The sequence below is a fragment of the Theobroma cacao genome, chromosome 7, assembly GCF_053813885.1.
Source record: "Theobroma cacao isolate CCN51 chromosome 7, ASM5381388v1, whole genome shotgun sequence".
Classification (NCBI taxonomy): Eukaryota; Viridiplantae; Streptophyta; class Magnoliopsida; order Malvales; family Malvaceae; genus Theobroma; species Theobroma cacao.
In genome coordinates, this window is record NC_142645.1 from 4375862 (window position 1) to 4388519 (window position 12658).

At 35.7% G+C, this 12658-nt stretch overlaps 2 protein-coding genes and 1 non-coding gene across 6 annotated transcripts; 2 read left to right on the plus strand and 1 right to left on the minus strand.

The window, feature by feature from the left end:
• Positions 1-1069: 1069 nt before the first annotated feature.
• On the plus strand, positions 1070-8462 carry MRE11 (DNA repair and meiosis protein (Mre11)). Its single transcript, XM_018125018.2, has 22 exons — positions 1070-1228; positions 1301-1436; positions 1618-1775; positions 2126-2216; positions 2517-2636; positions 2719-2787; positions 2891-2982; positions 3166-3268; positions 3356-3463; positions 3555-3617; positions 3694-3765; positions 3923-4000; positions 4680-4742; positions 4839-4899; positions 5325-5407; positions 5743-5856; positions 6189-6266; positions 6420-6491; positions 6629-6897; positions 7217-7328; positions 7579-7770; positions 8108-8462. The coding sequence occupies exons 1-22, from the start codon at positions 1212-1214 to the stop codon at positions 8138-8140; spliced, it is 2184 nt and encodes a 727-aa protein (XP_017980507.2). The 5' UTR covers positions 1070-1211; the 3' UTR covers positions 8141-8462.
• Positions 8279-12022, minus strand: LOC18593816 (uncharacterized). 4 transcript variants are annotated; one of them, XM_088807832.1, is made up of 7 exons: positions 11598-12022; positions 10979-11043; positions 10840-10869; positions 9931-10729; positions 9293-9562; positions 8799-8886; positions 8279-8598 (listed from the first exon to the last, which is right to left on the minus strand). In XM_088807832.1, the coding sequence occupies exons 1-6, from the start codon at positions 11634-11636 to the stop codon at positions 8818-8820; spliced, it is 1272 nt and encodes a 423-aa protein (XP_088663958.1). In that variant the 5' UTR covers positions 11637-12022; the 3' UTR covers positions 8279-8598; positions 8799-8817. The 4 variants fall into 4 exon arrangements, with proteins under 4 accessions (XP_088663958.1, XP_088663959.1, XP_088663957.1 ...); XM_088807833.1 differs by lacking the exon at positions 8279-8598 and adding an exon at positions 11324-11357 and having other exon boundaries at positions 8612-8886; positions 11598-11966; XM_088807831.1 differs by lacking the exon at positions 8279-8598 and having other exon boundaries at positions 8612-8886; positions 11598-11966.
• A 298-nt stretch (positions 12023-12320) lies between these two features.
• On the plus strand, positions 12321-12393 carry TRNAF-GAA (transfer RNA phenylalanine (anticodon GAA)). Its single transcript has one exon. It is a non-coding gene; the product is annotated as a tRNA-Phe (tRNA).
• Positions 12394-12658: the final 265 nt, after the last annotated feature.

Genomic DNA, 12658 nt, shown 5'->3' on the forward strand with positions numbered 1-12658 from the left:
AATTAAGTTCGAGTAGTGAGTATTATAAGACCATTATCGAGACCCTACATAACCTGTGACAAGTAGTAGTTTTAACTCCAAAATTTGATTATAAAATATCTTAATCTTTCTTAATTAGGTTGGATAACATAGGGTACCGATTATTTTTTTATAAAAGAATCAAATTGATAAAATTGTTAAGACATTTTCTACTTTAAATTGAAATATATACATATATATATATATATATATCTTATTCTATATAGTTTAAAATCTAATATCTTGTATTAAAAAAAAAAAGTTGAATGATAGGGAATAATGGTGGCAATGTCTCAAAAGATTTCTAGATGATTGTCCTTTTTGTTTCCTTATATTTGATTTTTAGCCCACACATTGAAAAGGAGTTCAGGGTGCTTGAAAATGACTTACACATGAGAGGCTATACAATAATACAGTCAAAACCTATAATAAAAAAGGTAAACAAAAATGAAGTCTGTGACTTAGACTTGTAACTGCAGGTGATTAAAAATTAGACTTAAAGTTGAAGAAAGGGTGATTAACATCAGAAATTTGGTATTTCCTGTCTTCTTTTTTGTACTACATTACAAAGAAGCAAATCACTGCCAAAATGAAAACCTTTGCCTTTATTACGAAGTCACCCATGATTATTTTATCTTCGAAATTGATGTTTCAACTGACAAGTTAAAACTACAATCGATTATAAATTATGTTGAATGATCCGATATGTGAAAAGATTGAAAATAATGACACGATTATGTGATTAATAATGCATACGTACTTTGGAGGTAAAGAATTTGTGTCTTATCCAGATTATTAGGTCAATTTTATTTTCAGATTATTTATCATTTTTCCTTCAATTATTTATTAAAAAAAATTGTCAATATTCTATTTTGGTTTCATATTCCCAAAGAAAGCTTTTATATAAGGTAATAATATGGGCGGTTTAAGACCAATAAGTGGGCCTTAATTAAATTAGGCCCACTATAATCGATATGGGCTGGACTGAACTGGAATTAACATCGCCGACCCGATCAAACCAGTCCGATTGCTTGGATCGGGTCATTGTCCCCCCCAAATCTGGTCCCCTTTTTTTCTCATTTTTCCTCCCATTTTGCTCTTCGAATTTCCGCGCCGTTTTTCCATTGTCGTAACTTCGCAAAGTACTGGAAAATCTTTTTGCAGTTCATGAATTTCGCAGCTAATCTATCACTATGACTGACTCAAGGAGGTAAAATTTCTCCTTTGCTTTTTTTTTTTTTTAAATTGCTTGAATTTGAAGTATGAAATAAGAAATTTGCAGGGAGGATGTTAGCAACACACTTCGAATACTTGTAGCGACGGATTGCCATTTAGGCTATATGGAGAAGGATGAAGTACGACGACATGATTCATTTCAAGCATTTGATGAGATATGCTCAATAGCAGAGGAAAAACAGGTGATTTTTTTCTTTTTTTTTTAAAATTTGTTTCCTCATTGCTGTATGCCATTGAATTTTTTATATTGGCTACGGTTTTTCCAATAAAAACAGGGAATTTCTGATTTGCATCTTAATTTCTAGGAAATTTTCACCTTTGTTTTTTTAGTGTAAGTAGGCACTGATTTGTATCTGGTATTAGGTGGACTTTTTACTTCTTGGTGGAGATCTTTTCCATGAAAATAAGCCTTCGAGGTCAACTTTAGTTAAGGCTATTGAGATTCTTCGTCGTCATTGCCTTAATGATCAACCGGTGCAGTTCCAAGTTGTTAGCGACCAGACTGTTAATTTTCAGAATACGTAACTATTCTCTCTCTTTCTCGGTGTCATGAGTTGCTGATTGCATGTCTAAGTTGTATGTTGCTTCTTTCTTGTTCATTACCATAAGTCCTAAGGCTCGAATTTGTATCTGGCTAGTAAATTTGCACAGTGATTATTCTTGTGACAACAGTCGAAGCATGATTTTGTGCCTTATTTTTTTTTAATAGATATAGGTTTTTATGTGAACATTATTCAAGTAAGTATATTTACTTGTTTCCTAGATGTATGTGTTTACATATCTCAGTCAATATGCTCTTTTCACTGGTCGTTGACCGATGTTTGGAAGATTAACTCATTTAGTTTGTAACAAGCATTTTCTCTTTCAACAGATTTGGCCATGTGAATTATGAAGATCCTCACTTCAATGTTGGCTTGCCAGTATTTAGTATTCATGGAAACCATGATGATCCTGCTGGAGTAGTAAGAAATTTATGGAAACATGCTTATTCTTCTTTTTTCCCCATTTTCCTTGTGTTTTTTTTCGCTTTAGAGATATCTTGCTTGCTCATTCTTTTTTATTTTCCATAGAATTTCAGTGTCCCATCCTATCATTGTGTCATAAATTGATACCTCCCCAATACCATGCCTATCTGTATATATGGATTGTTTTTCTACCTTTCTTGATTTGTTAGATAATCATGTTTTTATAGAGTGCATAATTAGTCTGCTGTTCTTAAAATTACTATTAACAGTCCGTTCCTAACTTTTTATTGGTGACAGGACAACCTTTCTGCAGTTGATATCCTTTCAGCATGTAACCTGGTGAACTATTTTGGGAAAATGGTTCTAGGGGGTTCGGGTGTTGGACAGATTACTCTCTACCCTATTCTTATCAGGAAGGTCTGCTAGTAATTTCATTAACATGAGTTTCAAGGGTAATTGTATCTTCATGGAAAAACTTACGTCTCTTTTTGCATTGCAGGGATCAACAGCTGTAGCTCTTTATGGTCTTGGGAATATCAGAGATGAACGGCTCAATAGAATGTTTCAGGTACTCTACGTATTTACATTGAACATTTTTAACAGCCCATTAGTGCCTGAATTCCAGGATATTCAGTTATTGACCTGTTTATGGTTTATGTTTGGTTTCTCAGACACCCCATGCTGTGCAATGGATGCGACCTGAATCTCAAGAAGGGTGTGAAGTCTCTGATTGGTTCAACATTCTGGTACTTCATCAGAACAGGTTGTGTATGTGTGTCTGTGTGTGTATGGGCATGTCCCTCTGTGTGTGTCTCATGTTCGCATGTGTTCCTCTTTGCGATTGAGTTATTTCATGCACAACCAAAACTAAAAGTGGAAGAAAAAGACATTATTGTGTAAATTCACTTGTGTACGTATTAAAACTTTTAACTAATGTGGCTTGCAGAGTAAAGATGAACCCTAAAAATGCAATAAATGAGCACTTCTTACCACGCTTCCTTGACTTCATAGTGTGGGGACATGAACATGAATGTCTTATTGAACCTCAGGTGCTGGAATTTTAAAATCTTTCCCATATCTTATTTTTTATCTCTTGTAGGATATCAAAAATTTGAAGGTTGGTTTTAATTTCATAGGAAGTACCAGGGATGGGATTTCACATTACACAACCTGGTTCCTCAGTTGCAACATCACTGATTGATGGAGAATCAAAGCCAAAGCATGTGCTCCTTCTAGAAATTAAGGTTGTATATGGGTGAAAGATTGGATTTATCATTTAAACAAGCAGTATCTGTTCTTCATTTGATTCTCACACTGTGATGACTTATTTGATAGGGAAACCAATATCGTCCAACCAAAATACCTTTGACATCAGTGAGGCCTTTCGAATATACAGAGGTCAAGCAATATCATTTAGAGAAAAGGCAAGAAATAGATTAGAATTGTTTTGTCTTACTCAATGTTCATGATGTAGGTTGTGCTGAAGGACGAACCTGACATTGATGCCAATGATCAGAACTCTATTCTTGAACATTTGGACAAAGTGGCAAGTGTCTTTTCTTGCATGAGATAAGAATTTTGGGCTTTCTGAGTTTGTGATATCATCTAATACAGAAGTCTAACAGATTAAATTCTTTAATTATCTATGGTGGAAAAAAAGTCCTTTTATTGAATTTAACATAATAACTTCAATTTTATTTTAGGTCAGCAATCTAATAGAGAAGTCTAATAGGAAGGCTGTTAATGGATCAGAGCTCAAGCTTCCATTAGTCCGAGTTAAGGTAATTTCAGCTTCTGTTTTGTGACTGATACTCCTATGAAAGCTGATTTTTACACCTAGTCTTTTTTTCCCTTAACATGTTCCACCTTTGAGAGGTAGGTTAACCTGGCCCTTGGCACTGCATTCTCATGTCACTATCACATTGCCTTTTCCCTATGTCCTCTTTTTCTTTCCCTGCCTTTTCCCTATGTCTTTTGAATCCAAATCAAATTGCCTTTTTTTCCTTTTCTTTTTGAAGTTTTATTGACAGGGGTGTGGTGGTGACTGATATCAAGGATCTCACTTGAAAATTTCCATGTTGTCTAATGATTAGCATTTTTAAAACCTATTACCATATTAGGAAATTTTTCATCATTGTTACTTTGTTGCTAGCACTTCATCCTGAAAAATGCTTACACATCGTTTGAAACCCTTTTTTTCTCAGTATTGCCCATCCATAACTTAGTATGTTGGGTTATAAAGTATATTTGCATTCATTTTAATGAAACTTTTCATGAATTTGGCCTTTCCTTACCAAGTAACTTTATTTCGTTTTATAATTTTTGTACCGATTTGGTGAGCATTTTTTCACTTTATATTTTATTCTATGCTTGTCTTGACCTTATAAGTTATTGATTTTGAGGAGAATGTATCTCTAGCATCCAGATATAACTTTTTCAATTTGCTGCTTGATATTATAGGTTGATTACTCTGGATTCATGACAATAAATCCTCAAAGATTTGGGCAGAAGTATGTTGGGAAGGTATCTTGTGGCTATGGCACACTCTGAATGAGGAATAAGTTCTAACTTTTTAGTCCCTCATTCAGGCACTAAATGATTAGTCTTCAATGTTTGCAGGTTGCGAATCCCCAAGATATTCTTATATTCTCCAAGGCTTCTAAAAGGAGTCAGAAAGAAGGTAATTTACTCATCCAGACTTAGTGATCTACTCAATTGTGACTATTTTACTTAGGAACAAGTAAGTTTTGTACGGCATGGAACATAGGTTGCTTTTCTTCCGAAGATAAACCAGTTGCCTGCTGAAATTAATCACATAAACCCTTGACTCAATTGGAAAAAAAAAAAAAAGATGAATAGTTGGCCTGTAAAAAGTTTTGTTACAATGCTTATGTGGCAAGTGTTGCGAACATATAATTGAAAATATATTTTCACTTTAAACACCACCAGATATTATTATGAGTAATCTTTTGTTATAAGCATGTTCTCAGAACAGCATTTAGATTTTCAAAGCTCTTCCTTTTTCTCAATTTTATCTGCTTGATATTAGCTTATAGAAGCAATGAAATAACTTGAGTTTAACTTAAGTTTCTTTGTGCATTTTAGCCAAAATTGATGATTCAGAAAGGCTTCGCCCTGAAGAACTAAATCAACAGAATATAGAAGCATTAGTTGCCGAAAACAATCTGGTAATCAAACATTACATTCCCTGTTTCCTTCTTGCTTGATTATTTATGACAGGTATCACTCAATACTTATTTAGTGCAGTCCTGGGGGGCACTACTATGCATAATATATTTAAAATAATTGTTTCTATTGAAGACAAATTATGTATTTTGCATGCAACACTCAATTGCACATGATTACTAAGCATGGATTCAGTGCTTCTGCATATGGAAAGTTGTATTGGATACCGAATTTTCTTTCAGTTACTGGACTAAATAGAACTTGCATGACAGCAATCATATATTTATCATGAACCCTTTTTGTCTTTAGTCTGGTCCTTATCATGTCTATCTTGCAGAAAATGGAGATCCTTCCGGTCAATGACTTGGATGTTGCACTGCACAATTTTGTTAACAAGGATGACAAATTAGCTTTCTATAACTGTGTGCGATACAATCTTGAAGAAACTCGTGTAAGTATTTTTATAGTCTACCCAATGTGCAGTTAAAATAATGTGTCATAATGTCTAAAGGAAGAGGGAAGACCAAAGAAGACATGGGCAGAAAGTACTAAAGAGGACCTTGCTTTGACTGGTTTTAACTCAAAATATGTTCCTAAATAGAGCTCAATGGCTTTATCTGATTTATATAGCTGACCTTGCATTGTGGGAAAAGGCTACATAATCTTATTGTTTTTTGCTTGGATTAGTTGTTTGAATGTTAATTGGTTTGACGCTGATTACTTCTTTTATTCTCCATATTCTGGTTCAAAGTTAGTGATTCCTTCACTCTATTCATTCCACAGAACAAAATTGCAAAGGATTCAGATGCCTTAAAGTTTGAAGAGGAAGACTTAATTCTTAAAGTTGGAGAGTGCTTGGAGGCAAGAATTTTCAATTTGATTATATTTAATTTATATATATATATTACACTTTTAATGTTAAAAGCAATATCCCCAACTCATTGCTGGGGTTATTAGTACTTTGGATAGATGGAAATAGTAGACAATATTTTAATTTATCTGTTAATTTTGCAGGAACGTGTCAAGGAAAGATCTTCACACCCTAAGGATACCCTTCAGTTCACATCCAGTGTGCAGTCCGTTGAGGTGATCTAAATTTACATTTGCTCTGTGTTCACCAACTGTGATTCCATGTCTTCCACTTTCTGTTTGTTTAAAATGTTGCTTCAGGTTGCTTATATAACATTCTCTGCATCTAAACTTCTGTGTCTTCAATGTTATAGAATGTCAGGAGTAAAAATAATACAGGAACAGGAACTGCAGCCTCCTTTAGTGACGATGAAGACACAGCACAGATATTGAGCTCTGCCAATAGAGGCCGGAAAGGGTCATTGAGAGCTTCTCAATCATCTCGTGATGCTCCAGAAGTTGGTCAAAGTAAAATTTCTACCAGAGGAAGGGGTAGAGGTAGGGGCAGAGGCAGAGGCAGAGGCTCTACTGGCTTAAAGCAGACAACTCTTGATGCTACATTGGGTTTTCGCCAATCTCAAAGGTGACACTTTGATCTAATCTGTTGCAAGGAATTTTACTTATGGCCAGAGAAATAAGTATAGGATATAATATCAATCACTAAAGTGGAAAGACAACTCTCCCTTTATTTTATTCTTTAATTTTTTTCTCTTTTGGGCTTCCATTGATGCTGCTATTTGAAATGAAAGTATTGAGCTTACCATAAGAAATATTAATTGTTGTTAGAAGTATGCTGTATCTCCTAATCTCTTTTGCCCTTGAAATTTAATTCATAATTTCCTTGAAAAAGTTTGGATATCTACATCACTAGCTAAGTTTCATTGGTAATTTGCCTAATGCAGATCTGCATCAGTTGCTGCATCAGCTGCAGTTCAAAGTATTGCTGATGATGAGGAGAACGTTGACTCTGCTTCAAGTGAAGAATATGAAATTAATGAGGTTGACAACAGTTCGGTATGGACCACCTTCTCAATCAGTTCATTTCATGCACATATTCCGTGCTGCCTTTTCTATTGGTTGTCTTTATATGATGGTACATGGTGGTCGCAAACTATTTAAATGATTGTCTGTTCAAACGTACATTATCCTTGGAAAATAAAATCACCTATGTTGTTGATCTTTGCTTTGTGTTGTCAGTGTTGACATAATACCATATAAAACTAATGAAAACACAAACTGAATAAGTACTCTTTATCTTTTGAAGGAAAATGATGAAATTGGTCAAGGTAAAGGGCGTAAAAGAGCAGTGCCTAGGGGAAGAGGCAGAGGATCTACATCTAAGCGGGGAAGGAAATCTGATAACTCTTCAGTTCATAAAGTGTTCATGAACAAGCCTGATGACGATGAAGATGATGCTGAAGAGATTGCAAGGAGATTTAATAAGTCTCAACCTCGGGTTAGTGATTATTCTCCTTTTCCTTATTTTAGCTGTGTCATTTTCTGCAGTTAACCTAGTATGTATCTTTTGCTTTGCCCCACTGACATGCTCCCCTCCTTCTTTGGAAGAGTTGTTGTGCCTCAATTTCATCTCCTTTTTACTCAGGTTTCATACATGTTTTGCTGTAGTCTCTGCTTCTAATTACTGAAGATTTAATTAAAACAATTATGCTCATACTTTTTATTCGGTACTTAATACCTCTGGCAATGTCAGACTTGTTTTTCCCTTCTTGCTATAGAACCTTTGCACTACGCATTGGGATTCCCTGCTCAGCCTGTCTCATCATGTATCTCAGGTAACAAAAAGTTATGGGGCTTTGAGAAGATAAGCGTCATCACATGTTGCTGTCCCTTTCAGTATCGTAGCAGCAACATGTATGATTGCAACCAATGAAGAGCAATCTGGTAGTGTATTCCAATGCCGAGATCAATAGCATCTCGCATGGCACAAATTACGAGGATAAATCGAAGATCAACACTATCTAGCAGCAATCCATATTGCCTACATTATGCCAAGTTTTTGTCTGTGAGATTAAAAGAATGTACAGATTGGATATGTATAGTATACCCAATGCAAGAATTTAATGTCAAGTCGGCTAAGAGATCTGTAGCGTTTTCCTCATAATCAAGCTGTTCGAATGTTCATCTTCCTCTTCTGTAGCGTTTTCCTCATAGTTTTTGCCTGTTTCCGTATCAACTTTTTGACGTGAGTGAGCTTTAGTTCAGATGTTAATGTTCTTGTAAAATGAAAAGCCAGAGAGTGAGAGAGGAGGAGCTTCAAATAGGGCTGGAAAACAAAATGAGAATCAGAAAGGCACCTTGAATTCTTAGATGCTTGTATACAAAAGAAGACTATGGCCAGTGAAGGTGTACATTCACATATGCCACTAGAACCAAAATTTACCACCAAAATGTGGCACGAAAAAGCTCTCTGCTGTCACACTCCTCCCATGGTTACAAGAAGTAAGAATTACATTATATACAGACCTTTATCTGCTCTGCCCCCTCATCGAAAATGGACCCTTTGAGTAGAATTGGTGGAATTCTTTCCTTCCCTTTGATTACCAACTCTTCCCTGTTCGAAAAGTTCATATACATAGATCAGATACAGGATGTGACTAGATTTGTGTATGGAAGTGTAGAAGGAAAGGACAATCAAAAGATGAATTTGCTTATCAAATCTAAAGAATAAGGTTATTTCTGCACAGAACAATTTCCCGCAGATTCTATCGGTGTTTACGGGTTTGTGATTATTACATAAAATCATAAGAAATATGCACTTTCCCAAGGAATAATATGAAAAAGAGAATCTGATAAGCCACAACATATGAGTGGAGGAGGCCTTCATCAGGTCTGAACAATTGAAATTCATGCAGGCATTTTAGACCTCTTTAATTGGAAATCATTTGTTTAATTTGGCTACAAAGGCTAAAACACACTATAGATGAGTATAACAGTATCATGACAACCAAGATAAGTACCTTGGGAACAAACAATCCTGTTCTGCCACCGTTCTGGGATGTACTCTGACTTGTCCCTTTTCTACCTACAACCATGCCCCCAGCAGCATCGCCTTTTCCATTGCATTTCTGGCTCAGAGAAATTTCCCCCGTGTTATTTTCTTTCCCAGCACCTGTCACTTTCTTGGTTCTGCTAACTCCCACCTTCTTTCTAGCTTTTGAAGCAGCAACAAGTGACTTCTTTTCGTTAAGTGGCTGTGAAAGTTTGGAGCGAAGAGTCTGAGAATTAGCCTGCAAAAAATTACACCAACTTTGGGTTCTTCAACAATGATATGATGTTTGGAATATGGTTTATTTGTCATCTTCTTGGCATTTATTAAACCAGTTGAGAATGATTATATATCAGCTACAAGAAAATCAATCCAAATAAAGCTTAAAATATGCAAATTTTCCCCCTTTGCCAAAATGGATGGGGAAGAATGCTAAGCTTATGCAGTCAAAATGAAGAATTATTTCCTCAATTAACTTGAAAATTGTCCTCTGCATTAAGTATATGTTAAGAACTCCAAATATATTCTGTGTACTAGAGGCACAAATACAGATGGAAAATTTGTACATGCACAAGCACACAAGTTTCTCAAGGCACAAGTGCTTCTCACCTTTGATTTTGTGGCTTCCTGGCAAGTTGGCTTTGCAACAGTTGGTAAACCTCCTGTCCTAGAATTACGATTCCCTTCCTTACCTCTAACATTTGATGTATTGCACATATTAGAAGGTTTCACTTTATTCTTTGCAGCTTCAGTCATCCGTGCTACATTTCTGCTATCTGGGGTATGTTCTTTCCTCTTTATTAATGCAATACTTGACCTCTTAACGTCATGACCAGAAAATGAAGATGATCCCACACTAGACTTGCTGGAGGAAGATTTACGGTCTCTTGATTCCCTCCTATCAGCATTAATCTCCACCCTTGATGCTGGTCTAGTAATACAACTTTTCCTAAGACTACTCCTCACTGACAATAAAAGCCCACTTGATTGACCAAAGCCTCGACTCGATACTTCGAAGGTCTTCTGCTGCTGTTGTTGTTGAACACTTTCAGAGGTAACTGTGCTTCTTGTATTGGTTTCAGTTATTTCAGAAACCAAACTTGTTTTTGAACTGGAAGCACCTTTCAAACTTACAAAGCTCAGTTTAGGTTTTATTTCCTCACCATAACCTGAATCCAATCTCGAAAACTTCCCATTTAAAACCTTCACAGGCTTTATATTGTTTAATGAACCATCATGACAGTCACCTTTCCACTTCTTGCTCCTGTAGTCCTTGCCTCTTGATCTTGAAACTGACTGTGGGAGTGTGGGTGATGATGCACCTACCAAGTCCAACTCTGAGTTTACCCCATCCTCACCAGAACGCGAAAATGCAGATTTTAACTTGCGAGAAGAACAATGATGGAATCTGAAAAATCACATTAAGTTAATCTACTAGCATTAGATTACCACCCTAATGTCACTAACTACAATTCCCTAGCTAATGAAACAGTAACCGAGTAAAGAAAAGATGCTTACAGGTGACTTGTTTGGAACCAATCACCATCACTGCATTGTACCAAAAACTATATAATTCAATTCTTAATGGAGAAGTTACAAACATGACTTGTTTATCAAATTACTTGCAAGAATCATAACAAGGTGAACAGAAACTCACATGTCTTGACTATTTAGCTTTGCTTCTAGAGTAAGATCCACCCACATTGGTGCTTCAATTTCTTCCTATATATATGTATCAATCAGCAAAAAGCAAGGATTTTTTTCAGTGAGTGAACAAAAAGAAGTAAGTTTGAAAATCAGAAACAGATCAAAGGAGCATTCATTACCAAGAAAAAACAAGACAACAATTCAGGAAACCAAACATCATTTGAGTCTCAACAAAATTAAGAAGGAAAATCACGACTTTTTGCAAATTTTGAGGTGGTATGAAAATCTGACATTTTGAAGTATTAATTTTGTTTTCTTCTCACGTTTCCTACATTTTCCCAGCAAACAAACATACCCTTATCAGCATTCCAATCAAGGTATCCATTTTCCTATGTAAAAACCCAAAAAAAAAAATCAACTTCGTAACAAACTTAAGAACCCAAGAAACATCGAAACATAGAAATTAAAATTAATATTTATATATATAGAAAGAAACAAATTAAACAAGACCCTAGAAAAGAAAATGAAAACATTAAAATATTTGCCAATCACAAAAAAAAAAACTAATCAATTAATCAAAGCCAAGAAAACCCAAGAATAAAATCAAAATATGGGTAATAATTTATTACCAGAAATGCCCAGTGATCTTTTTGGTTCTTGAAAGCCATTGCTTTTTCTTTATCTCTGTTCTGCTTAAATCTCCTTTTAATCTCAAGAATCCTTTTTTTTATATGGAAAAAAAAAGGATTTTTGAATTGGAATCAAGTAATCAACAAGCTTTTTGAGAGGTGATTTAAAGGCTCTAAATCTTCCATACTTTTTGGTGGGTTTGGCTCTTTGGGTTCTTCCCCGTTAAAGCAAAGGGAAACGGAGAGAGTTGAAGATACGGTGTCGTTCCCGACAGCGTACTATGGAAATTTGAAGAATTTCTTTGTTGGAGGGTCGAGTTCTGGCCGTTGAGGAAATAGTTGGACGGTCGGGATTTTGTTGTGAGAAATTAAGGTTTTAGTTTTAATGCTGTTATTTTGGTAATGGGACAGCGCGGCTGCCCTGTCTGATCATTCGACCGTTGCGAGATTTCAAAAATGTCAGACTGCGGTCGGCTAGTGTTACTGGTTCGTCACTCTTTTCGCATGAAGGACATATCCTACACGTCATTGTCACCCTAACGACCCAGACCCGAATCCGAGCGTTTATGGTTCAATAATTTTTTAAGTCTGATCACGTGATGTAATGTCGAAATCTTCTGATACCAATTGCAAAGATTCGAATATAAATATACATAATATATATATTAAAATCAGATTAGAATAACACGTTCTTTAGAATTGTTCTCATGTGAAACACTGCCTGCGGGGATAGCTCAGTTGGGAGAGCGTCAGACTGAAGATCTGAAGGTCGCGTGTTCGATCCACGCTCACCGCATTTGTATTGATTTTTATTTTTTATTTTTACCAATATTTTGCCAAAACGTTTTACCAATGGTTTTTTGCAACTCATTTATTGCGTAAGCCACGTGTCCAGACTCTCTCTCCCTTGAGATAATAAATGTGGATAGAAGGATATGAGTTGGAGATACTTCAAATCCTTTGCAGCCCTTTGATTGGCTTATTTTTGAGCCTCCAAATCCCCACCACAAGTCCTTGCCTCTTCCTTTCTTAACCACCCATCTTTTGATTCTTCCATTTCT

Excerpts from the sequence above, each read along its gene's own strand:
- MRE11 (XM_018125018.2), top strand. Across the intron at positions 3,618-3,693 it reads GGCCTTTCGAATATACAGAG|GTTGTGCTGAAGGACGAACC; the intron begins GTCAAGCAATAT and ends TTCATGATGTAG. Across the intron at positions 3,766-3,922 it reads TTGAACATTTGGACAAAGTG|GTCAGCAATCTAATAGAGAA; the intron begins GCAAGTGTCTTT and ends ATTTTATTTTAG.
- LOC18593816 (XM_088807832.1), bottom strand. The coding sequence starts at position 11,636 with ATGGCTTTCAAGAACCAAAAAGATCACTGGGCATTTCTG. Across the intron at positions 10,730-10,839 it reads TGGTTCCAAACAAGTCACCT|ATTCCATCATTGTTCTTCTC; the intron begins GTAAGCATCTTT and ends GTGATTTTTCAG. Across the intron at positions 8,887-9,292 it reads CAGGATTGTTTGTTCCCAAG|GGAAGAGTTGGTAATCAAAG; the intron begins GTACTTATCTTG and ends CTTTTCGAACAG.